Genomic DNA, 22,574 nt, shown 5'->3' with positions numbered 1-22,574 from the left:
TGACTTCAGAAGCTGAACTTTACATATTTTCACCTGTAAACTAAAAAATTAAAACTTCCAAGTGAAGACAAAACGCACAACTAGAGGAACTGGGTAGTCAGAGCGGAGTCGAGACAAAACCAAATTAGACTGAAAAACATTTAAACAATCCACCATGTGCAGCACACATAACAGTCTGCATAGCAAGGAGATTATTGAGTCTTATTTTGTGAGACCTATGCCAATTACACATGGGAATGTTTTGATAAATCTAAAATAAAATCTGAGTCAGCTTAAATTGTAGCCTATGTACATTTAAGGCCTTAAGATGATTTTTTGACACCCATAACTAATGAAATCCAGGGTGACAAAAAGTGTGTTTAATCTGTAGTTTTAAAGATAAAGCATAAACTTAAAGTGAATATAGTTATGTGTAAAGCAGCATCATTCAAAATTAAAGTTATTAGAAATGTTAGCCCCACTTATTAATCTGTGAATCTAAATGTGTTCATGCAGAACAATCAGAAGAACCAAACAGAAGTTCATCTTTGGTGTCGTTTTAAATGCAAACCAGTAAAACAGAGAAATTTTCAGTAGTTTTTTCATGGACTGAGTCATAAAGTCCATGCAGGTCATGAACCAACTTCTGTGGGTGTGAAAAGACGTTACCAAGTTACCAAGAACTGCTGCTTAAAAAAAAAACAACGAAGTCTGTGAACTAACGCTTAGCTGCACGTCCGGCAGAGCAGATTCAGCATCGGGACTCATTGTCAGTGTGCAGGTCAAATACAAGTTAGATTATCCTCCTAACTGATTCCCTCATCCCCTCAAACCTCATTATCTGTCAGATAATGAACCCAAACACGCCATTATCTGGACAAACAAGCCATTAGGCTCGTCTAATGGTCCAGACAGACATTAGCAGCTTGCCTCACTGGCAAATCCTTTATTAATTAAGGGATTTATGGGGTGATGAAAACTGCTTGACATCAAATTAAAGAAAAGAAAGTCATGCTGAAGACTGTTTGCATAAAAAAATCTTTATTTGAGGTATTCATTGTCAGTTTGATGTCGTAATAAAACGTCTGCGTTTGTAACACTGCACTCTCCCGAGACTTAAGAACCAATTGAACACTGACAAGTAACAACATCATTAAAGAAAAAAACTATCCTAAACAAAGTTTGTTCTGGCATGTGGAATAATTTATAAGAAAAAATGGTAATTTTAGACAGGAATACTGTTTGAGTTTTGATCTGGAGGTGTGTGGCCAAAACGCCATAAAAGATTCATATTTAAAATGCTTTTATTGCAATGTAAACACCTACTTCTTTTATTGGCAGATAAAGGCACAAGTGTAACAATATGTTCACCTAGACGGCTTCCTGAGCTGCAGAGTAACAACCAACAGCAGAGAAACCCCAATCTGGACCTAACGCAACAAATATGGAAGGTACAAAGAAGGTTCAAATATGTCCGTTTTACTAATTTAATGTGGCTGCTGGATCTTCCACGGTTCTTATCCACAGATTGAATCATTTTGGGACAGTGAAGGTGGCTGCTGGTACAGATGCAGCTGAGAATGAATAGAGGAAAGTCAGAACTCTGTGTGTGTGTGAGCAAAGTCCCGGCCGCCTGCTGGGCTCTCGCTCGGCTTCATGAAGACGCCCTCCATCACCTTCCACAGGCTGTGCTGGCTGGGGTTCGACATGGCGTGGACCTCCATCTGCCCGTGGATCGGCCGCCCGTACTGCTCCCCCGTCACGGACAGCAGGCCGTCAGTGGATTTGTGGCGGAAGCGGACGGATTCCTCGCGCTTCCACACGGATCCACCGCACTGGACCGTCCACTCGTCAAGGTGGTCGCCCTCCCCTTCTTCTCCAAACGCGCTCACTTCCTGCAGACGCCAACATGAGAGGATGAAACATGTGGATTCTGGTATTGCTTCTCGTCTTTTTTTTTTTTTTTGCATGCAGCAAAAGTACTCTGTGCAAAAGTATTGAGTCGCCCTTCATTTATTTAATTTTATGTTCAAGCAGCCATAGATTCCATCTGGCTACCAAAGAACTCATAAAATCAAAGTATATCAAAATGAATTTCTAATTATTATTGAACCTAGACAGTTTTTTCATACATTATTGACCTGAATCTGCTTTCAGTTAGTTCAATTAAATAATATAAATTTGGCCCGGAGCAGGGCTGCACAGTGGCACAGTTGGTAGAGCTGTTGCCTTGCAGCAAGAAGGTCCTGGGTTCGATTCCCGGCCCGGGATCTTTCTGCATGGAGTTTGCATGTTCTCCCTGTGCATGGTGGGTTCTCTCCGGGTTCTCCGGCTTCCTCCCACAGTCCAAAAACATGACTGTCAGGTTAATTGGTTTCTCTAAATTCTCCCTAGGTGTGAGTGTGTGTGTGAATGGTTGTGTGTCCTGTCTGTCTCTGTGTTGTCCTGCGACAGACTGGCGACCTGCCCAGGGTGAACCCCGCCTCTTGCCCAGAACGTAGCTGGAGAGGAACCAGCAACCCTCCTGACCCCATTAGGGACAAGGGTGACCAGAAAATGGATGGATGGATGGATGGATGGATGGATGGATGGATGGATGGATGGATGGCCCAGAGCATAAGCTTATTATTATTATTTTTTTTTTACATTTGCACATATTCTGTTTAGACTCAGTTACTGCGATTAGTCAAGAGGGTTAAACATGACCGCATGCTGGCGAATTCTGGCACATTTCTGAACCATTTTAATAATCCGCTTTATTTTTTTTAAAAATAAGCCTACAAATTACAGGGCTGTTTTTTTACACGTGAATGATTTTAACCAACCTCAGCGGGGAGCTTTTTGTGTAATCCTTCTCATAACTCTGAAATCCCCTCCGCATCACAACGCACACATCTACACTCAAAACCAACACTCACTCTATTCTCACACATTAATAATTTGGTATAAATTAATCTAAAAAGTCCTTCATAATAAATTTATTAGAATCACTCACTCATCAATATTGATGAGTGAGTGATTCTAATAAATTTATAACTATAATCGTTCCAAGAATTAAGTCAAACTCAGTCATTTCCATTTGCATAATTTATTATTTTTCTCTTACTATCAAAGACTGGATCACTAAAGTCTTCAATTTGGTGCTTTAGTCTCAACGAGCTTTTTGTTTGAAGGACAATTTTGTTTACAGAGACGCCAATATCAATTTTTGTTTGTCTTTTCTGTTGCGTTCATTTATTTTGGATATTTAAAATGTCTTCCAGTTATAGAGTTTAAAGTTAATTAATTTTTGACAATGCATTCTGGCATTACACTGCAAAAATACAAAATGTTGCCAAGTGTTTTTTGTGTAGTTTCTAGTGCAAATATCTCAGTTATTTTTCTTATTTTTCTTTAAATAAGAAAAATAAACTTACAAGTAGCTTTTCAGCAAGATATATGAGCTTGTTTTAAGTAAATAATTTCTTAATATTGATGAAAAATGACAAGTTCCACTGCCAGATAAATTCACTTATAACAAGACATTTTCCCGTTATAAGTGAAATAATCTGCCTGTTACTTTTTCATCAATATTAAGAAATTATTTACTTAAAACAAGCTGCTATGTCTTGCTGAAAAGTTACTTCTCGGTTAGTTTTGTCTTATTTCTAGTTTACTAAGATATTTGCGCTAGAAACAAAACAAAAACACTTGAAAAGATTGAGTGTTTTTGCAGTGTATTGATCCAATAACATTATATTAATTAATAATGGTCTCAAAACAAGAACATTATTGTTTAGCAATTTGTCGTCCAACAAAATTTATAATCATGACATCCCTAATATAGTGTGTTTAGTCAGTATGGATATGGTTGTATTTTTGTTTGTTTGTATTATGATATTCTGCTGTTGTTGAAAATGAGAACTTACCTGGTGAAGGTTAAATCAAAATAAATGAAGGAATAAATCACCTGATTGGAGGACAGCGGCGAGGCAAAGTAGTGGCTGTGCAGGTTGCGGCCGGTGTTGACATGCGTCAGGCGAATCGTCTGCCCGCATTTGACCGCCGTTCCCCGAGTACAGGAGGCGCCGTTCGTCCCTCGGATGCTCCAGTAGCTGTTACTGTCCTCCACCGCAGAGACGCCCGTCACAGACTGCTGCCCACTGCCTGCCGCACAGAGTCAGAGTTTATGGCCCCAGTTTCATACCTATGATTGTTATGGTTTCCTTTCGACATTAAAATGACTATTTCTTCTATAAAAGATGTGTGAGGTTCCTCTGTCAGCAGATTATCTCATCTGAGCCGTGAATCACTGCATCTCCAGATTTATCATTAGTTTCTTGGCTGATTTTCTGATTAATACTCTCTTACCCTGCCTGCCTGCCAGCTTAAGTTTTATTTTGTGTCTTAATTTATCCATTTTCAGATGACATGCTAAGCCGTGCTCTGTGAAGTGTTCAATTTCTCCACATTAAATTTTTTCATAACATTATGTCTGACCATTCTGGTTTTATTCATTTTGGTTTTACTGTTAATTAATGCTCTATTATAAACTTCTGAAGCCTTCACAAAGTGGTTGGATTTATTCTGAGACAGTATTACACACAGATGAGCTCTTAGGTTTTACTTATTTCAGAGGACAGAACACTAAATAAAAATGCATGCCACTTGTTTTAGATGTTTTTATTATAAATTCTTATAAAATATTAAAAGCCATGTTTTGATTGTCTTTAATTCATAAATAAGCACTATGTTATTTTATTCTGTCACATAAAATCCCAGTAGGAGTTACAGGCTGACAAAATCTAAAATTATTTAAGAAGAATGGATCTGTTTGAAAGGCACTGTGTACTTCTGACCTAAACGTACACATTTAAGCACTATACGTGTAATTTGCGATATGGAGCCAATATGAAGTGAAATATGTCACACTAACAACCTTTGAACACAGAATCTGGTGACATCCTATTCAGTAAAGATACGTTAACATGTGTGAAAGCCGTTGCTCGTGTTTGAAAGCACGATAATGTAAATTTTACATTAAATCATTCGTTGACGTTTAAACTCACCAGACCCGTAGCGAACGTCGTGCGAGTGCAGCCTGACGTTGTGCTTTACATTCAAAAGTTTAATAACTGATCCGCACGTAACAAAGCTGAGTTCCGAGCCAATGGACAGCCCACATATGCTGGAGAGTAGTAGGAAAATCTGGAGTAGAAAGCCTAGAAAATTCCGACAGTTTGAGGTATCCATTCCGACAACACCACAAAATCGAGCTGTCACCGGTCGATGCCTCTTTTCAGATTTGTGTCAGTTTTCGCTACGTCATTACAATTGTACAGTATCCATGTTAGAACATGGACCTAGCGCCTCTGGCGACTTGGAATAGTAAGGTCGGTACTTTCTGTGCTTTCCGTTGTTTTTGCCTACTAACTGTCCCTTGGTAATACTTTGATATAATTGATTAAACTGAACACATTTTCAACTTATTTCAAAATATAAGACTACAGAGTGCAGATTATATGTTCTCCTATGTTTTCTTTTTTCTTTTAAATCTTTTCTTGTGGACTTTAAGATATACCAGCAGGGGGCATCGTTTTTCCATCATGGAAGGCAGAATTTTCATGTGGGTGCTACAAAATATTTAGTCACTCATCTAAGTCTGTGCCTCAACTCCTGGAGGAAGTTCCTTTGCGTAATGTAATACCCATAGCCTCGTGAGGCGGTGAATCTTTTAGAATTTATGTCGTTCTGTTTTGGTTGCTTATACATTTATTGTTGTATCTCATATGCAGATGATAACAATAACAATAAAAGTGTGTAAAAACAACAGACTACAGAAAAGAACAGCAGGGATGTACATCCTAATTTTTTTCTTTCAGTTATTATATCTGACTACCACCACCATGTTGGTAGATAACAGACTATGTGGACCATGAGTGTGCTTAATGAAACAATCAAATCAATCATATTATTATGATCATTACGATGATGATGATGATGATGATGATGATGATAATGATTATTATTAATGTTTTTAGTGACAATGTAAAAAACAAAGTATTTAAGTACACGTCTAGTTGAATTTATTTGAATTATTCCTCATCCTCTCTAGACTCAAGCAGGAGCCTTGGTTAAATTGTTTGCACGTTTGTTGGTTCCAAATGAGTGTCCACTACGTGGCGGTAATTCGCCATAGAGTTGGTGTACCACTTACACAAAAGAAGATGAATCTTTTCCGGGACGCACAATTTTACACTACACCGGAATTGTCATCACGCCGCTTGTTCTCGGCCATTTTTAGTAGTGTAAGCTCAGAAACGCAAAACACAGCATTAAACAGTTTTTTATTAAAATTATATTCGGACTATATCACCACACTGAGACGTGTAAGTTGAAATTCATTGTTGACCTTTTAGAAAGATGTCAACATTATGATGTACTGGTAACGGTCGTTAAATCTAACGCTGCTTGTTATTGTTCAAGCTAACGCACCGCTATGCTAACGCGCTAGCTTGCTAATGGTTGCTTCCAAGGTTGGTTTCAGAAGCAACGGTTTATTTTCCGCTACCGCGAACTTGTTGCAGCTGGAGTTCTACTGTTACCTTTAGTCATTAAAATGTCAATAAAACCGTTTAGCATAAAATCACCCCATTGTAGAGCGATTTGTCGTTAGCTAACTTGCTAACTTTGCTAGTAATGTTAGCGTAATTTAATTTTGTTGTTCTAAAGGGTTGTAACATGCCAGTTGTACTACTTATCATTCGTAAAAAGGGAATATTTAATTCTCACCAGGTAGCAGTATTTGCATTTGTAGCTAGTTATTGTACTGGAGGGAGTTTGCCTTGTGGTTAATTCCGACGATGTTGGATCTACGCACTGCGACATACTGGTATTACACATGTTGTTAAAAGCATTGTTGTAGTTTTCTTGTTGTAACGCAGGTGTTATAATTTATTGACTGAAAATAACGACTCACAGCAATCCCGGTTTTATCCCTGTATTAATCTGTATTAATGTTAATTCTCTGTGCCACAAATTAACAATCATTATGTAAAACTCTAAGGGCTTTGAGGGAGGAAAGGACTTTTGAATCTCAGTCCTCCATTGCAGCGAGATTATCCTCTTATTGCTGCTGCTTTCTTAGCTTAATAAATGTAAAAAAAAAAAAAAAAAGAAGAAGAAGCAAGGATTCGGTTCTCTTTCTGTCCCAAGAAGTGACATAAATATAATATTACACTTATGGGTTGTGTTTCTTTATTATCAGAACCATGACCTTCCAAACAGGCGTTTTTCTTTCCTACATGAAAGATAAATATGCAGAACTCTGTTTGATACAGTTAAAGAAAACTCTTCATTACTCTGTAAGATTTTCTTGCATCTTATCAAAAGGACTTTAACAGGGATCATTTTAGTAGTTTAGAAACTATCCTTTTGAACCATTTTCAACATAAGCAGCTGTTGCTGGCCTATTTATGAGTTTAAGTTAATTTATTAAAATGCCAGAGAATGTCCTGTAGTAAACAGTTTTTTGGAGGGTAAAGGGATTATAAAGTACAAACCCTTCCCCGTCTGTAGCAGCACACAGCTGGTCGACTGGCTCAAAGTTGATTGATTCATTTATCTGTTATTTTCAGGCTTAAAAACATCAAACGTCAACCATAATGTTAAATTTAAAGCAAAGCCTCTTAAACTTTGCAAATAAATTCTGCAGCTAATTGTTATAGTATCACTGCGGTAGGGACAATTGTTGCATTTCTGTTTCAAATAAAAGCAGTTGGATTGTGTTTCACATTAATGTTTTAAAATGTTCAAATAAAATCATTGAAAGATGACATGAGAACCTCTTGTCGACTGATGCATGTTTAGGTGTCAGGGAAGTCGTCATCCCACGGCATTGTTTTCCCAGGAACCGCAGCCATGTCAGACTTCATTGATAGCGAGGCCGAGGAATCAGAGGAGGAGTTTGAAGAGAGCGACCTGAAACCTAAGAAGACCCAGAGGTTCTTGGAGGAAGATGGTAAGATGTGAAAGTTTTAGCTCGAAACCTTTGAGGGCGTTCGGTTTCCCAATTTGTCATTTCACAACAGACGAAGAAGAGGATGTTGAGAACCCAGAGGAGCAGGATGAGCACGGAAATTTACGTGGACTAATTGACGACGATGATGATGAGGAGGGAGAAGGAGAAGAAGAGGCTGAGAAAAGCAACAGTGGTGGAGGAAGTGACTCAGAGGAGGAAGTAAAACACTGGCGGAAAAAGCGGAGTAAGTTCACTGGATGTTAAGTTTAACAGTGTCTACTATCACTAATGAAACTATTGAAGAATGTAATTATTTGTATATGTAATAAATGTCTTCTAACTGTGTTATTACATGGATTACAGCAGAGATGCTCTGATCAAGATTTTGTGGTTCTAATTCTGACAGTTGAATGGAAATATCCTTTACCGTTTAACTCTGTTTTTTTATTATTGTGTTAGATTTGATAAAATGATTAAACCACAAAAGCATTGTTGGCTATATTGCTGCAGTTTTTTTAAAAGTTTATTTTAAATATCATCAGACATATTTAGATTGAGAACAACATATAGTAAGTGTTTGAGCAATTTGTTCTTTCCAGTTTTGACATCCTTTTAAATTGCAGAGCTGCTAGTTCTGAATACACCGCTGAAAGAAAACACAGTACAAATCAGAAAACAACGATCATTAAAAAACTGCTGCTCCAGACTTTGGAGCTGTTGTGGAGTGGAAAATGTTGGTAAAAGTCTAAAAGAGTGCAACATACGGCAAAAATGACTTAATAATGTGTAATTTTCTGTTGAGAATGGTCATTATTTATTTAAAAGTGGCAAAGTCACACACCCTGCATGTGAAAGTCAAGCATAAAGGGCTTAGCTTTTCACTTCATGTTAGAAATATTTTTTAGCTGCTGATGAATCCTTTGCTTTAAATGAACAAGCCTTCACTATCTGAAATTTTTTTAATATTACATTTTAGGTAATAAAATGTTTATATTCTTATTTAAAAAGGGAGTTATGGATCATTTATCTGCATTTTATTTATTTTACAACATTAAAAACTCCCTTTTCCAGCTCATATAACTGCAGTGTTTTGTTAATATTTGATTGGAAGCTCCTTTTAGTTTTTGGTTAACTGGTTTCATCAGCTTCATCATAATTTCACCAGATGTAAACTTCAAATGATACCTGCACAGAAACTGACAAAAGTTTTAATATTGTTTTTGGAAAAAAATTATCACCTTGAGGGAAAAAAATTAAATCTCTTCCTTTAAATCTTCTCTCTTTACTCAAGTTTCTTCTACTTTAAATCCAGAGAAACAAAGGTTTGCGTAAATGAATAAAAAAAAAATCCACCTACATATTTCCCTTTTTCAGAAATGGATCCAAATATATATTCAGATGGGATTTATTGGGACGTCTGTGCAGTAAGGTACAGGGTATAAACGGCTAAAAATGATTCTTAAAATTTGTGACTAAACAACAAATTAAAAATGTTGAAGAGTCATTTGTTTATTTATTGACATTTCTATGTAAATTCATCTCGTCTCAAGTCTCTTTCCTGTTGCCAAACCTTTGACTTGGTTTTTTTCGTAGCTTATGATGACTGCCTGGATGACGATGATCTTGACTTGATTGAGGAAAATCTTGGTGTCAAAGTGAAAAGAAGGGTAAGAAAATTAAATATTTTCCTCATGTGTGGTTGCGTGTTGTAGAAATGACGTTTCTGCTCATTTGTTGCCTCCTTTTTCAATCTCAAACCCGCTTATCGGCTTGTTTTATAGAAGAAGAAATATGACCGTGTTAAAATGCTGGACGACGATGAAGATGATGACGAGAAGGACTTGATCGCGGATGAGATTTTTCACGTTGACGGTGAGGGAGAGCTGGAGGACGGCGAAGCCGTCGACGAACCCATTCAACAAGCAGACGAGGAAGAAGAGGGCGAAGATGAAGAGTCAGGTTGGCAAAAAGATCCCAAAAGAAATCCTATTATTAATTTTATAGTTGTGTTAATGTGAGTGTGTGTTTGACCCACAGATATAGATGATTTTATTGTGGATGATGACGGACAGCCCATCACCAAGAAGAGGGGAAAGAAGTTCTCAGGATACACAGACGCGTGAGTTCTCAGATTTCTGCTGAAACTTATTGTCCTAAAAATGTTTCCAGCGAGACGCTTTTGTATCTTTTTATGTTTTCTCTATGAAATGAATCCATCTGTGTGAAAGGTTGACGTCAGGAATCCCTGAAAGAATGAAAACAGATTTTTCTGTTTGTTTTCCAGAGCCCTCCAGGAGGCCCAGGAGATTTTTGGCGGAGACTTTGACTTTGCTGACTTTGACGCAGACGCCTATGACCAGGGCGAAGAGGAAGAGGAGGATCAAGATGAAGAGGGCTGGGACCGGCCCAAGAAGCAGACCAAGAGGAGGCAGGGGAGGAAGAGCATCTTTGAGCTGTACGAGCCCAGCGAGCTGGAGAGCAGTCACATGACCGACCAGGACAACGAGATCCGCTCCACTGACATGCCAGAGAGGTTCCAGGTCTGTGCTGCTGGTTCTGTTTGTGTAAACCCGATTCTCCATGTTGAACTTGGTGCTGTTGCTGGATCTGCTGCTGCTCTGTCCTGCAGTTGCGTTCAATCCCTGTTAAACCTGCTGAGGATGATGAGTTGGAGGAAGAAGCAGAGTGGATCTTCAGACACGGGTTCTCCACTCTGACCATCTCCATGCAGGTACTGGTTTCGTTCCAGACCTCATTAAGCACAGACTGGTTATCGGAATCGAGATATAGAGGAGCTCTACCAGCTTTTCTGTTTAATTAAATCCAACAGAAAAGCTGGAAGACAGTACCTACACTTTTTTGTTGTAGATTTTATTTCTACATTTTGTCTAAATACTTTGATGTGGTTTTTTTATTCAAGATTATCATAGAGGCAGAATCTAAAGACTTCATTCCTGTTTAGTCCACTTTTTGGGTCTCATTTTTGAGCTCCTTCTTCACAAAAATGAATGTTCTTTCTTTTTTGATGACCACCAAAGGAAAGCACCGACTATCTTGATAGAGGAACGACAACAAACTTCAGCAGGAAAGGACCCAGCACCATTGCCAAAATCAAAGAGGCCCTGAACTTCATGAGAAATCAACAGTTTGAGGTGCGGCGGGTTTCATTTAATCATGAAACTCTAAATCATTAATGAGTCGATTCCATATGTTTAGTTTGAATCTAGAACCTGACAGATTTGTTTTACATTAAAACCTTTTCTTCAGGTTCCATTCATAGCTTTCTACAGAAAGGAATATGTAGAGCCAGAGTTGAACATCAACGACCTGTGGAAGGTGTGGCAGTGGGATGAAAAGGTAATCTAACACCTAGCTTCTCTCAAAACAATTTATCACAAGTTCAACACTTACATAATCATCCTGTTCACGTTGCATCTAAATAAGCTTGATTATAAATATCATTTTTAATTTGCATTTGCATGATTTGTTTTTCTCTTTTCTCTCTCTACCAAAAACTGGATGACAAAAGTCTTCAATCTCTTGTTGACTTTGTTATTTTCCTTCCTCTGATCAGTGGACGCAGCTGAAAACCCGGAAACAGAACCTGACCCGTCTGTTCCAGAAGATGCAGTCCTTCCAGTTTGAGCAGATATCTGCAGACCCAGACAAACCGCTGGCCGACGGCATCCGTCCTCTGGACACAGCCGACATGGAGAGGTGCTGCTCATTTCTGACTGGACTTCACAGAAAAGCTAAAAATAAAGTTTGGGTTTTTTTTAAAACGTATTCTTGTCTACCTCTCAGTTCTGGTAAATTCAAACATCTTTTATCACATTTTCAAGGCTGAAGGACGTGCAGACTCTTGAAGAGCTGAGCGATGTTTACAATCACTTTTTGCTTTACTACGGCCGAGACATCCCGAAGATGCAGAACGCGGCAAAATCCAAGAAGAAGAAGCTCAAGAAAATCAAAGAAGTGTCAGAAGATGGTAAGCAGGATTACATGAGAAAACCAGTTTATCATTTCCTGGTGAGTTAGAACTTTCTTGGCCGTGTTCTGATTTTCTCTAATTTTAGGAGAGGAAGAGGAGTATGAGGTTGAAGAGGAGGAGGAGCAGAAAGGTCCTGACCTGAAGCTGGCGTCTCGTAGGGATATGTACAGCATCTGTCAAAGTGTTGGACTCGGTTAGCCACTTTTCCTGCTACTCATACCACCACGCCTATGTCGTATCAGAACAACACCGTTATATTTCTGCTCCCATATTTCCACCAGACGGCCTGGCTAAAAAGTTCGGATTGACCCCAGAGCAGTTCGGAGAGAACCTGCGAGACAGTTACCAACGCCACGAGACGGAGCAGTTCCCCGCCGAGCCGCTAGAGCTGGCCAAAGATTACATCTGCAGTCAGTTCTCGACTCCCGAGGCGGTGCTGGAAGGGACCCGGTACATGGTGGCCATGCAGATTGCCAGAGAGCCGCTGGTCAGGCACGTCCTCCGTCAGACGTTCCAGGAACGAGCCAAGATCAACACCAAACCCACAAAGAAAGGCAAAAAGGTACGAGAACAAGCAGAATGACCTTTAGATGAGGACATGCGGGAAAAAATTGTTTCCTAACTTGTTTTTTTTTCTTTCCAACAGGAGGTAGATGAAGCTCATTTTGCATATTCCTTTAAGTATCTGAAGAATAAACCTGTGAAAGAGCTGAATGGGGATCAGTTCCTGAAGATGTGCCTGGCAGAGGACGAGGGTCTTCTTTCCATTGATATCTGCATAGATCTAATAGGGGTCAAAGGGTAAGTTAACAATAACCTCCCCTTTACTCTGATACCCCTACTTAAAATCCAGTTTAATAAATTCACTTCAGATAGTGGTTGTTTTTATGTAATTAAATGTGAGCTGAAGAATCTGCTCAACTAAATGTTTTTGACTTTTATGTAATACATTTATAACTTCATTTGGAAAAAAAAGATAACTTTATTCTTTTCCTTTTGTTTTAAAAATACACACTACTTTGACATCGGTTTATTAGCTCTACTTCAGTTTTTTGTAAATTTCTGACAATGTTACTGAACTTATAGAGGGAAATAAAGAGGTTAATAAAATGATAAACTCTGAGTTTTTAAGCAGGCGTTGGTTTCCTAACTCATCTCTCTTGGTAAACTTCAAAGCTTTAAAGTCAGTAATGATAAGCTCACACTCTCTCCCCACGGCCGTGTTTTCATCTGTTTTCTTTAGGTATGCTGGAGATCAGACCTACTTTGATGAGATCAAGCAGTTTTACTACAGGGACGAGTTCAGCCACCAGGTGCAGGAGTGGAACAGGCAGCGAACCCTCGCCATAGAGAGAGCTCTCAACCAGTTCCTTTACCCCCAGATGGCCAAGGAGCTCAAGAGCAAACTGATCGCTGAGGCTAAAGAGAGCATCGTCAAGGTAACGGCTCAGAAAATCCACAATAAGCCTTCTAACACTCACTAGGGATTTACATCAGATTACCACCAAAGCAAACTTCTTGCTGATATATTTTTCTGAAATGATTATTAAATAACTTGTTTCTCATTTGTTTTTAAAGTCCTGCTGCCGCCGGTTGTATAACTGGCTGAAAGTGGCTCCTTACCGGCCCGACCAGCAGGTGGAGGAAGATGATGACCTGATGGATGAGAACCATGGGAAAGGCATCCGTGTGCTGGGTGTGGCCTATGCCCCCAGCAGGTTTGTATCCAACAGTTATTTATCTTTTGCTACAATTTCTACAATGCAAGTTAGGTTTGAAGATAGAAAATCAGGTAGCGTTTGCTTTTGGAAGAGTTGGTAAGATTTCTGTTCCCTCTGACAGAGACACACCAGTTTTCTGTGCTTTGATCAACGGGGATGGAGAGGTGGTGGACTTCCTTCGCTTGCCGTACTTCATGAAGAGGAGGAATGCCTTCAGGGAGGATGAGAGAGAGAAAAAGGTTCTAAAGGAGAAATCGGTGTTGATTTTAGATGTTCAGATTCGATCTCTGAGTGTATTTTTGAAATATTCCCCTTTTTTCCCTGTTGTCTCCAATGCATACAGGCTCATGACGTTGAAAATCTGAAGAGATTTCTTTCCAGCAAGAAACCTCATGTGGTGGCTGTTGCTGGGGAGAATCGGTGAGAAATTGGTTATTTTATTATATCAGTGTCTATTGATACCTACGAGATGAAGGATTTTCAATAAAGTATTAAAAATGTATCATTTTCAACACTTAAATTACAGGATTGTGTGGCCAAATGAATTGTTGTTCTTAACATTTCAGTACAGAATTTTGTTCAACTGCATCCTCCACAATAGTTTCATTTCACATCCTTTGTGTGGATCTACAGGCCATAGTTATAAGTAATAGTAGACGCCCTCTTCTACCCACGCCAGCATCCTGGCAGCTAAATGTAACTGAACAGGAAACACTGAGTGTACTTCAGGAAATGATCAGGTTTATTAGAAGTTATGACGGATATAAGAGGCTAAATCTGAGGTTTCTGTGCAGAGATGCTCAGATGATCATGGAGGACATCAAGAGGACCATCAGTGAGCTGGAGCAGGAGTCTTCCCTGCCGGCCGTCGGAGTGGAGCTGGTGGACAATGAACTGGCCACCCTGTACATGAACAGCAAGAAGTCAGAGGTAAATTTTTGATTACTCCTGCAGACTGAGTTTTATGCAACATTTTAACCATCAGTGGTTTTTTTTGTTTTTTTTTTACAGTTGTATTGCTGGTTTTCATCAGAACCTTCTTATTTTTGCAGAATGATTTCAGGGATTACCCTCCCTTGCTGCGACAAGCTGTCTCCGTCGCCAGGAAGATCCAGGATCCTCTGATCGAATACGCTCAGGTCTGCAGCACTGATGAAGACATTCTCTGTCTCAAGTTACACCCACTGCAGGTGAGACATCCAGGAGGCTCTTTCATTAACTTTAACCCTTAAATCACATTTAAAAGGTTACTGTAACTGAAATGCTAATTTCAACTCTGTTGGACAGCACTGACTTCAAACTTTATAAAAGTGGTGTTTTTATATTGGTTTTGTTTTTTATTTACTTCCAAATAAGACCAGATTTATGATCAGTCATCTTCACTGTAATTTTGGTGCATTTTTTGCACTTGCTGCTCATTCAGTGAACGTGTTGGGACCAGGAAGTGCTTGATTGCAATATGACGCCCACTTTTCCTATTTTCTTAAATGCACCACATTTCTAAAACAACCAGTGAAAAGTTTTTGTCGGTGAGCCTCACGTGGTGCGAGAGAGATGGGAGAGAACGGAGCGCAGCAACGTTTTGGATGTTACTGGGAGTGTTAGTTAGAGTTCAGGAGTGTGTGCAGACCCTCAACCTTAGAGGGCTAATGCTAATAAATAAGCTTGGATTTTTTATTTTTTTTATGCTCATCATTTTATGTTTTGTTTGTCAAACAACACATAAAGCACATGTTCACGAATGATTGCTCTTTCTTAGGAACATGTGGTGAAGGAGGAGTTGCTTAACGCTCTCTACTGTGAATTCATCAACCGGGTCAACGAGGTCGGTGTGGATGTGAACCGAGCGATTGCCCATCCCCACACTCAGAGCCTGGTCCAGTATGTCTGCGGTCTGGGACCAAGGAAGGGAGCCCACCTCCTCAAGGTCAGGATTTTGCTGTTCATCTCTATTAAAACCAAACATTTCTTCATCATTTCTTGTTTGCGGAGCATCTGAGCGCCGTGTTTGTTTTTATCTGAGCAGATCTTAAAGCAGAACAACACTCGTCTGGAGAACAGAACGCAGCTGGTTACGATGTGCCACATGGGACCCAAAGTTTTCATCAACTGCGCTGGTTTCATCAAGATCGACACGGCATCACTCGGCGACAGGTTGGTGCATCAACGTGGGAAAACAGTTTGAAACTTTATTTTATGCAGGTTTTATCTGATAGACAAACAGAAAAGCTGAAATGTTGATATCTATGGCATATTCTTGCACCAGCTTTTTTGTTTTTTTAATCGACATCTTCTCTCTGAAACTCACGACAGTACGGACTCCTACATAGAAGTGCTGGACGGTTCTCGGGTCCACCCTGAGACATACGAGTGGGCTCGTAAGATGGCCGTCGATGCCCTCGAGTACGACGAGTCTGCAGAAGATGCGAACCCAGCCGGAGCTCTGGAGGAGATCCTAGAAAACCCAGAACGCCTTAAAGATCTGGACCTGGACGCCTTCGCTGAGGAGCTGGAGAGACAGGTCAGTGTGAGAGGAGATGCTCAGACAGTGAAAACGTTGTCAGCGTGAAATAAAGCTGAGGAGGCGGGCGGTCTCTTTCTTCTTTTTTCCTCTACCTGTAGGGCTACGGCAACAAGGGAATCACACTTTATGACATCCGAGCAGAGCTGAGCTGCAGGTACAAAGACCTTCGGGTCTCTTACAGAGTTCCCAACACAGAGGAGGTCTTCAATCTGCTCACCAAGGAAACACCAGAGACCTTTTATATCGGTACACAGACTCCCAACAATCAGCAAACCTCTCTGCAGTAGAAATCCTAAACCCCACAGGTGAAAATGTGTTCCATTGTTTACATTTCTGCACCCTTTTTCTTTCAGGTAAGCTAATAACGAGTGTAGTGACCGGTATAGCTCACCGGCGGCCTCAGGGAGAGAGCTACGACCAGGCCATTCGGAACGACGCTACAGGCCTGTGGCAGTGTCCCTTCTGCCAGCAGGACAATTTCCCTGAGCTGAGTGAGGTACCAGAGCCGCTAAAAGGAAACAAATGAAGTCTCAGAGCTGAGAGTCGTCTTTGTTCCTGACATTTTCTCTTTGTTTAGGTGTGGAATCACTTTGACAGCGGCTCCTGTCCCGGTCAGGCCATCGGGGTTCGGAGCAGGTTAGACAACGGCGTCCAGGGATTCATTCCAACCAAATTTCTGAGCGACAAAGTGGTGAAACACCCCGAGGAGAGGGTCAAGGTGAATCCATGTTTGATGGATGTTTTGATTTCCTGACTTTTCTTTCTTTTGTCCACTTCACCTGCATAAAAGAACTCCACTACCAGTCCTATAAACCTTTAACTTGTGTGATTTTTTTGATTTTTTTTAAATGTGTGTCTGTTGCCTCAGGTGGGCATGACGGTTCACTGCAGGATCATGAAGATTGACATCGAGAAGTTCAGCGTTGACCTCACGTGCCGCACCTCAGATCTGATGGACAAGAACAACGAGTGGAAGCTTCCCAAGGACAGCTACTACGACTTTGACATGGAGGCTGAGGACCAGAAACTGGATGAAGAGCTCAAAAAGAAACAGCAGCGCACACGTTAGTATAAACAAAAAGAGTTTATACACACGTGCAACCGAGCTCCTTACTAATGCAGTTCTGGTTTCTCCCCTCAGCATACATAAAGCGTGTGATCGCCCACCCAAACTTCCACAATATCAGTTTCAGCCAGGCAGAGAAGATGATGGAGACGCTGGACCAGGGAGACCTGATCATCAGGCCCAGCAGCAAAGGGGAGAACCATCTGACCGTCACCTGGAAAGTAAGCGAGACAGACGGGAACATGGGGATGGGGAAATAATTCAGTTGGTAAAAAAAGAAAACGTAAATCTCAAAATAAACTATGCTTCAGATTACTTTTATTAATCCATTCTTGTTTAATTTGTATTTGTGTTTCATTAGGTGGCTGACGGCATCTACCAGCATGTGGATGTGAGGGAAGAAGGCAAAGAAAATGCTTTCAGCTTGGGCCACACACTCTGGATCAACACTGAAGTGAGTTATTTTGCTTCACGTTTTACGTTTGTAAATATTTTGTGGTTGCCACGTCTTTTAAAGACGACTTGTTGTGCCGCTCTGCAGGAATTTGAAGACCTAGATGAAATTACAGCTCGATACATTCAGCCGATGGCCTCGTTTGCACGAGATCTGTTGGGACATAAATACTTCCAGGATTGCAACGGAGGAAATAAGGAAGTATACATCAATTTCTTTTTTCTATTGTCTTTAGACTGTCACTTATTTGCAGTCCTCTGTCTTCTCATGCGGTTTGTTTTGTTCTGTCTTTGATAGAAAATGGAGGAATTATTGATCAGGACGAAGCGAGAGAAGCCGACTTTCATTCCTTACTTTATTTCAGCCTGCAAAGACCTGCCAGGAAAGTTTATTTTGGGCTACCAGCCTCGTGGAAAACCTCGGTAGGTCAAATTTCTTGAAATGATTTTACAGAGAACACTAAATTTTCTTTTAGAGACGGACAGTTACTGTTTGAGGTGGATTTTTGGACCTAACAAACCACCATCCTCCACAGAACATCAGGCAGAAAGCATCTTTTAACTTTGCTGTACCTCTAAACGAAGTCATCTTTCAGTAATAAGAAATTAAACAATAATCTGAACTATTTTAATTGGGGCAGAAGAAAAACAAAATAAAATAAACTGTGTTAATGCTAAATGTTCTTGTTTTTCCCCTCTGCCTGTAGGGTTGAATATGTGACCATCACCCCAGATGGTTTCCGCTACCGTTCCCAGATCTTTCCCACAGTCAATGGACTCTTTCGATGGTTTAAGGACCACTATCAGGAGCCGGTGCCAGGTACTGAGGCAATAACTTCCACTGTAAGAGCCTCATAAATCCGTTCAAAGCGGCACAGAGGTCTGACATTTTCTCCCCCTTCAAAGGTATTACTCCCACCAACAGCAGCAGAACCAGAACCCCTGCATCTCTAAACGCAACGCCAGCCAATATTAACATTGCAGGTGAGTCCAGATTCTGTCCACACAAAAAGCCTGGTGGATTTTTTATTGCAGCGTATTCCCTCCAGGGTTCGTGCAGGTGCTTGAAATCCTTGAAATCCTTGAAAATGTTTTCAAGGGTTGGAAAGTGCTTGATTTCTGCGTGAAGTCCTTGAAAGTGCTTGATATTCAAACTGTACAGTTTGATTATAATGCTAAGTTTGGAAACAACATTTTCATACATCCAATAATAAAAAGATGGATAAATTTTTTTAACCCTTTAAATCAGTCTTTTCTTGTTTTGACAGTTAGAACTTGCAGATTAAATAGAAGCTACATTTTCTTTTTGTAACTTTAAATATTTTGCTAAGCATTTAATTTGAGCAGCAAGGTTGTTTATTGTAACATCATGAATATCTATTATTTCTAATGGCTCAATTGATTTGTGTAAGCGGAATAAAAGTTGGGTTATATTTTAACATTAAACAACGTTATTAAAATTATGGGATTTTTTTGTTGAATTAGTTCTTCGTTTAGTCAAACTAGTTTAGTAGTTTGACTAAACTAGAAGCACTAGAAAAGTGAAATAGACTTTTAAAAACTTTTATTTTTGTTTACCTTAGAATGTAGAATACTATCACAATAACAGTAATAAATAAAATCATATAATAGGTGATATAATATAATATAAAAGCTTGAAGAGGTCCTTAAAAAGTGATTGAGTTTTACAGTCTCTCCTTCCTCCTCAGACTTAACTCGAGCCGTCAACGCCCTCCCACGCAACATGACTTCCCAGATGTTCAACGCCATCGCCGCGGTGACGGGCCAGGGCCAGAACCCCAACGCCACCCCTGCACAGTGGGGCTCCAGCCAGTACGGCTACGGCGGCAGCACAGGAGGAGGGGGAGGCAGCTCCTCTGCTTATCATGTAACTGTTGGGGCTTAAAGCAGACTGAATAAAGCTTCAATTCGTGATTTCTAGAGGTTGCAGCAGTCTATTTGTGATGATGAAAGATTCAAGACGACCTGAGCTCTTGTGGTATTAGTGAACAGGAGGCTTAGAGAAAATCGCTGCAGCTCAGGATAATGTCACCTTCTGTTTATGTACAGCATTACCAAGAGTAAGTGAAACATTAGTGATCAGTTGGGGAAGCTAAGACTTTATTACACACCGAAGCCGAGTCATTTTGAGATAATTACAGCTGCACTTCAGCCACACATATCAAAGGATTTAATTCTGAGCCATTTGTTCCTCGCAGGTGTTTGCTACGCCACAGCAGCCCATGGCGACACCCATGATGACGCCCAGTTACTCCTACACAACGCCGAGCCAGCAGCCCCTCGGCACCCCTCAGTATCCGGGCTCCACCCCCCAGTCCTCACATGTACACGCCCACCCACACCTGCCACATCCCAGCCATCACGGCGCTCCCAGCAGCCACCACGGCCACGCCTCCAGCACGCCGTCGTCCTCCTCCTCGTCCCGCAGAGGAACGCCGCAGCAGCAGCAACAACAGCCGACGACGCCGCAGCCAAAGTGAGTTCATCTCCTGAAACACTTATTTTGTTCTCAACAGTTAATCAATGATTGTCAATTAATGGTTTGTTAGATTAAAATTCATAACCAGGCGTGAAGTAGTCATCTAGGAGTAGCACTACTTCAACATTTAATCAAGTAAAAGTAAAAAGTAGCTGTCTAATTACTCACACGAACACGCCGTCTTCAGCCGTCTTCATTCAGGTTTTTTAGAAAATAGCTGCTTGGCAATTAATCATTCGTTGATCTATTAGGTCAATGAACTTTATATTAAATCATTAATCGATACCTTGTGTCCCTGTTCTGCGCTGATGCTTTTCTGTCTGTGTTGGTGTTCTGCCACTAGGTGGCGGTGTGGAACCTACAATCCTGACATCCCTCTCTCTCTCTTCCCCCTGCAGGCCGAGCAGCAGCGCCTCCTCCTCGGCGGTCGACTGGGGCAAGATGGCCGAACAGTGGCTGAAGGAGAAAGAAGCAGAGGACAGGAAGAAGACCCAGAGGATGACGCCGCGGCCTTCGCCCAGCCCCATGATCGAGAGCACGCCCATGTCGCTCGCCGGAGACGCCACGCCCCTGCTGGACGAAATGGACCGATAGGACACAGAGGGGGGCGTTGCTGCACCCCCTCACCCCCTCTACTTCATCCTTTGTACTGCCTCACCTGGATAACCTTTCACCCTTTATTCCGTTCAGGTATTCATGCAGCAGTCGACATGGTGTCAACATTCATGCCACCTCATTTCCTGCTGTCATCTCATACCAGGTGTTTTATGTCCTCTCCTTTTGCCAATCTCCTCTGGCTGCAAAGCGTTTTTGCATGTCATGCAGAAAAGTAGTACAAAGATCTATATAAAAAATAGAAATACTTGAAGTTTCAGTTACATTTGGGAAATGGACCTGCACAGACACTGACAGACAAGCTGTCCTATCTTTGGTTCTGCTTTCAGTTTGATCTTTGAGCGGTTTTGGCAGAAGGGAAGCGTCGACATGTGGAGTTTTGAAAGCAGTTGCCAAAACAACGCTTTGCCAAGCCAATCAGGAAATTTAATATTTGTACGAAAATGCGTCAGTATGAATAAAGACTTCTCTTTTTCTTTGAACTTTAAGACTCTGCTCGTCACATCTGTCAAAATAAACACAAACTTAACTGTACAGACTGATAGAGAGTTAGCGGAGAGAGGTTTCTAAAGGACAGACATGGGCTAATCCTAATTGTGTTATTATCAGCTGACTTTGGGCCCTGGTAGAAATCCCCTGATGTGAACATGAGCAACATGCCTCTCTGGAAACAGCGGCTCCTCTTAGTTACCTTTTTGTTTTAAAAGTTGTTGATATTTTTATAGGAAACCGAAATCTTCGACAAAATCCTAGTTTTGTCAGTAACACATCTTCAAGTTTATCCGAACTCGATGCATTTTAAATGTTTCCGGTTTCTCTTTACCTGGAGTTATGTTTACCACTCTAACTTGTCATGAGACAGTATCAGCGAAATGTTTCACACCTGCAGCTGTGAATTTACGATGCTTCAGTGGATGGTTTAGTTTTTGCAACACTACTGGAAGAAGATCCGATCAGACAGATTCCTGCCTACTCTGTTCGTATTCCCAACTCTGTAATATTCAGAACTGAACGCAATTATTTCATTAGAATGAATATAATATTAAAAAAATACATTCTGTGATCGTCTTTTTGGCATTTCAAGGCCGCTCTGCTTCCCTCTTGACTCGTGTCTGTGTCCCACAGTACAAGCAAGCAGCACTGGTTTGTAATGGTGTGCTTAAATCTGCGTTGTGCAACGTATCATGGTTTCATGAGATGCATTTTCTTTTAAAATAATGTTTTTAAGTAAGCAGACTTGGTTTGAGTTGCCAGGTTACGATACTGAACCTGAGGGACTGGTTGGTTGGTTGTCAGCAGCAGTTGGTTCTGGTAGAGAAATGTCGTCTCTGATTCTGCTGATGACCTTTTCTACCTGATAACTCTTTAATAAAAGTGTTCATAGTAAACTCTTTGTCTTGTTCGTGCCTAATTAAAAACACAGATCCTTTGGAGATGGGATTAAAGTATCAATATGTTTGGTGCAACTCTTTTAACTGTAAAGTATTTGGTGATCCTTTCATGAAACTAGTAATGGAAATATAAGCACTTGATTCTTGGGGTTTGCAAATATTAACTTATTATTGGCGTTAGTAATTCTTAGCCTAAAACCAATGAGCTGGAATAAAATTTTAATGTATTTTCCAGGCACAAAGTACCATTTTTAGCACAATTATGAAGCGTAACTTCAAATAAATTTGAAGTTATTCTGTCTCTTTAAGAAGCTCTTACTCTTTCCAACACAACA

At 40.5% G+C, this 22,574-nt stretch overlaps 2 protein-coding genes across 5 annotated transcripts; one reads left to right on the top strand and one right to left on the bottom strand.

Annotated features, from left to right (window-relative positions):
• Positions 1 to 1,294: 1,294 nt before the first annotated feature.
• Positions 1,295 to 5,296, bottom strand: sdf2 (stromal cell-derived factor 2). The gene is made up of 3 exons (XM_044140735.1): positions 5,028 to 5,296; positions 3,929 to 4,125; positions 1,295 to 1,874 (listed from the first exon to the last, which is right to left on the bottom strand). The coding sequence occupies exons 1-3, from the start codon at positions 5,209 to 5,211 to the stop codon at positions 1,575 to 1,577; spliced, it is 681 nt and encodes a 226-aa protein (XP_043996670.1). The 5' UTR covers positions 5,212 to 5,296; the 3' UTR covers positions 1,295 to 1,574.
• Positions 5,142 to 22,236, top strand: supt6h (SPT6 homolog, histone chaperone and transcription elongation factor). Of its 4 annotated transcripts, none has more exons than XM_044140733.1 (37): positions 5,142 to 5,203; positions 7,868 to 7,978; positions 8,049 to 8,222; positions 9,572 to 9,645; positions 9,760 to 9,937; positions 10,016 to 10,097; positions 10,263 to 10,518; positions 10,608 to 10,709; positions 11,017 to 11,130; positions 11,246 to 11,335; positions 11,553 to 11,695; positions 11,821 to 11,966; positions 12,055 to 12,162; positions 12,251 to 12,531; positions 12,616 to 12,770; positions 13,213 to 13,408; positions 13,548 to 13,687; positions 13,812 to 13,929; positions 14,034 to 14,110; positions 14,485 to 14,620; positions 14,743 to 14,880; positions 15,450 to 15,617; positions 15,717 to 15,844; positions 16,004 to 16,211; positions 16,313 to 16,460; positions 16,568 to 16,710; positions 16,792 to 16,932; positions 17,083 to 17,278; positions 17,356 to 17,501; positions 17,642 to 17,734; positions 17,822 to 17,935; positions 18,032 to 18,156; positions 18,441 to 18,553; positions 18,640 to 18,717; positions 19,443 to 19,621; positions 19,953 to 20,230; positions 20,632 to 22,236. In XM_044140733.1, the coding sequence occupies exons 2-37, from the start codon at positions 7,879 to 7,881 to the stop codon at positions 20,825 to 20,827; spliced, it is 5,262 nt and encodes a 1,753-aa protein (XP_043996668.1). In that variant the 5' UTR covers positions 5,142 to 5,203; positions 7,868 to 7,878; the 3' UTR covers positions 20,828 to 22,236. The 4 variants fall into 4 exon arrangements, with proteins under 4 accessions (XP_043996668.1, XP_043996665.1, XP_043996667.1 ...); XM_044140730.1 differs by lacking the exon at positions 5,142 to 5,203 and adding an exon at positions 5,248 to 5,351 and having other exon boundaries at positions 7,828 to 7,978; XM_044140732.1 differs by lacking the exon at positions 5,142 to 5,203 and adding an exon at positions 6,227 to 6,347 and having other exon boundaries at positions 7,828 to 7,978.
• The last annotated feature ends 338 nt before the right edge of the window (positions 22,237 to 22,574 follow it).

Source organism: Gambusia affinis, linkage group LG15 (genome assembly GCF_019740435.1).
Source record: "Gambusia affinis linkage group LG15, SWU_Gaff_1.0, whole genome shotgun sequence".
NCBI lineage: Eukaryota > Metazoa > Chordata > Actinopteri > Cyprinodontiformes > Poeciliidae > Gambusia > Gambusia affinis.
This window is presented reverse-complemented; position numbering and strand designations above follow the sequence as displayed.

Bases quoted from the DNA above. Each gene is read 5' to 3' on its own strand.
- sdf2 (XM_044140735.1), bottom strand. From the start codon at position 5,211: ATGGATACCTCAAACTGTCGGAATTTTCTAGGCTTTCTACTCCAGATT. The intron at 4,126-5,027 runs GTGAGTTTAAAC...TCTGTGCGGCAG, and splicing joins CGACGTTCGCTACGGGTCTG to GCAGTGGGCAGCAGTCTGTG. The intron at 1,875-3,928 runs GTGATTTATTCC...TGGCGTCTGCAG, and splicing joins CGCCGCTGTCCTCCAATCAG to GAAGTGAGCGCGTTTGGAGA.
- supt6h (XM_044140730.1), top strand. From the start codon at position 5,316: ATGGACCTAGCGCCTCTGGCGACTTGGAATAGTAAG. The intron at 9,938-10,015 runs GTTGGCAAAAAG...TTTGACCCACAG, and splicing joins GGGCGAAGATGAAGAGTCAG to ATATAGATGATTTTATTGTG. The intron at 16,212-16,312 runs GTCAGTGTGAGA...CTCTACCTGTAG, and splicing joins CTGAGGAGCTGGAGAGACAG to GGCTACGGCAACAAGGGAAT.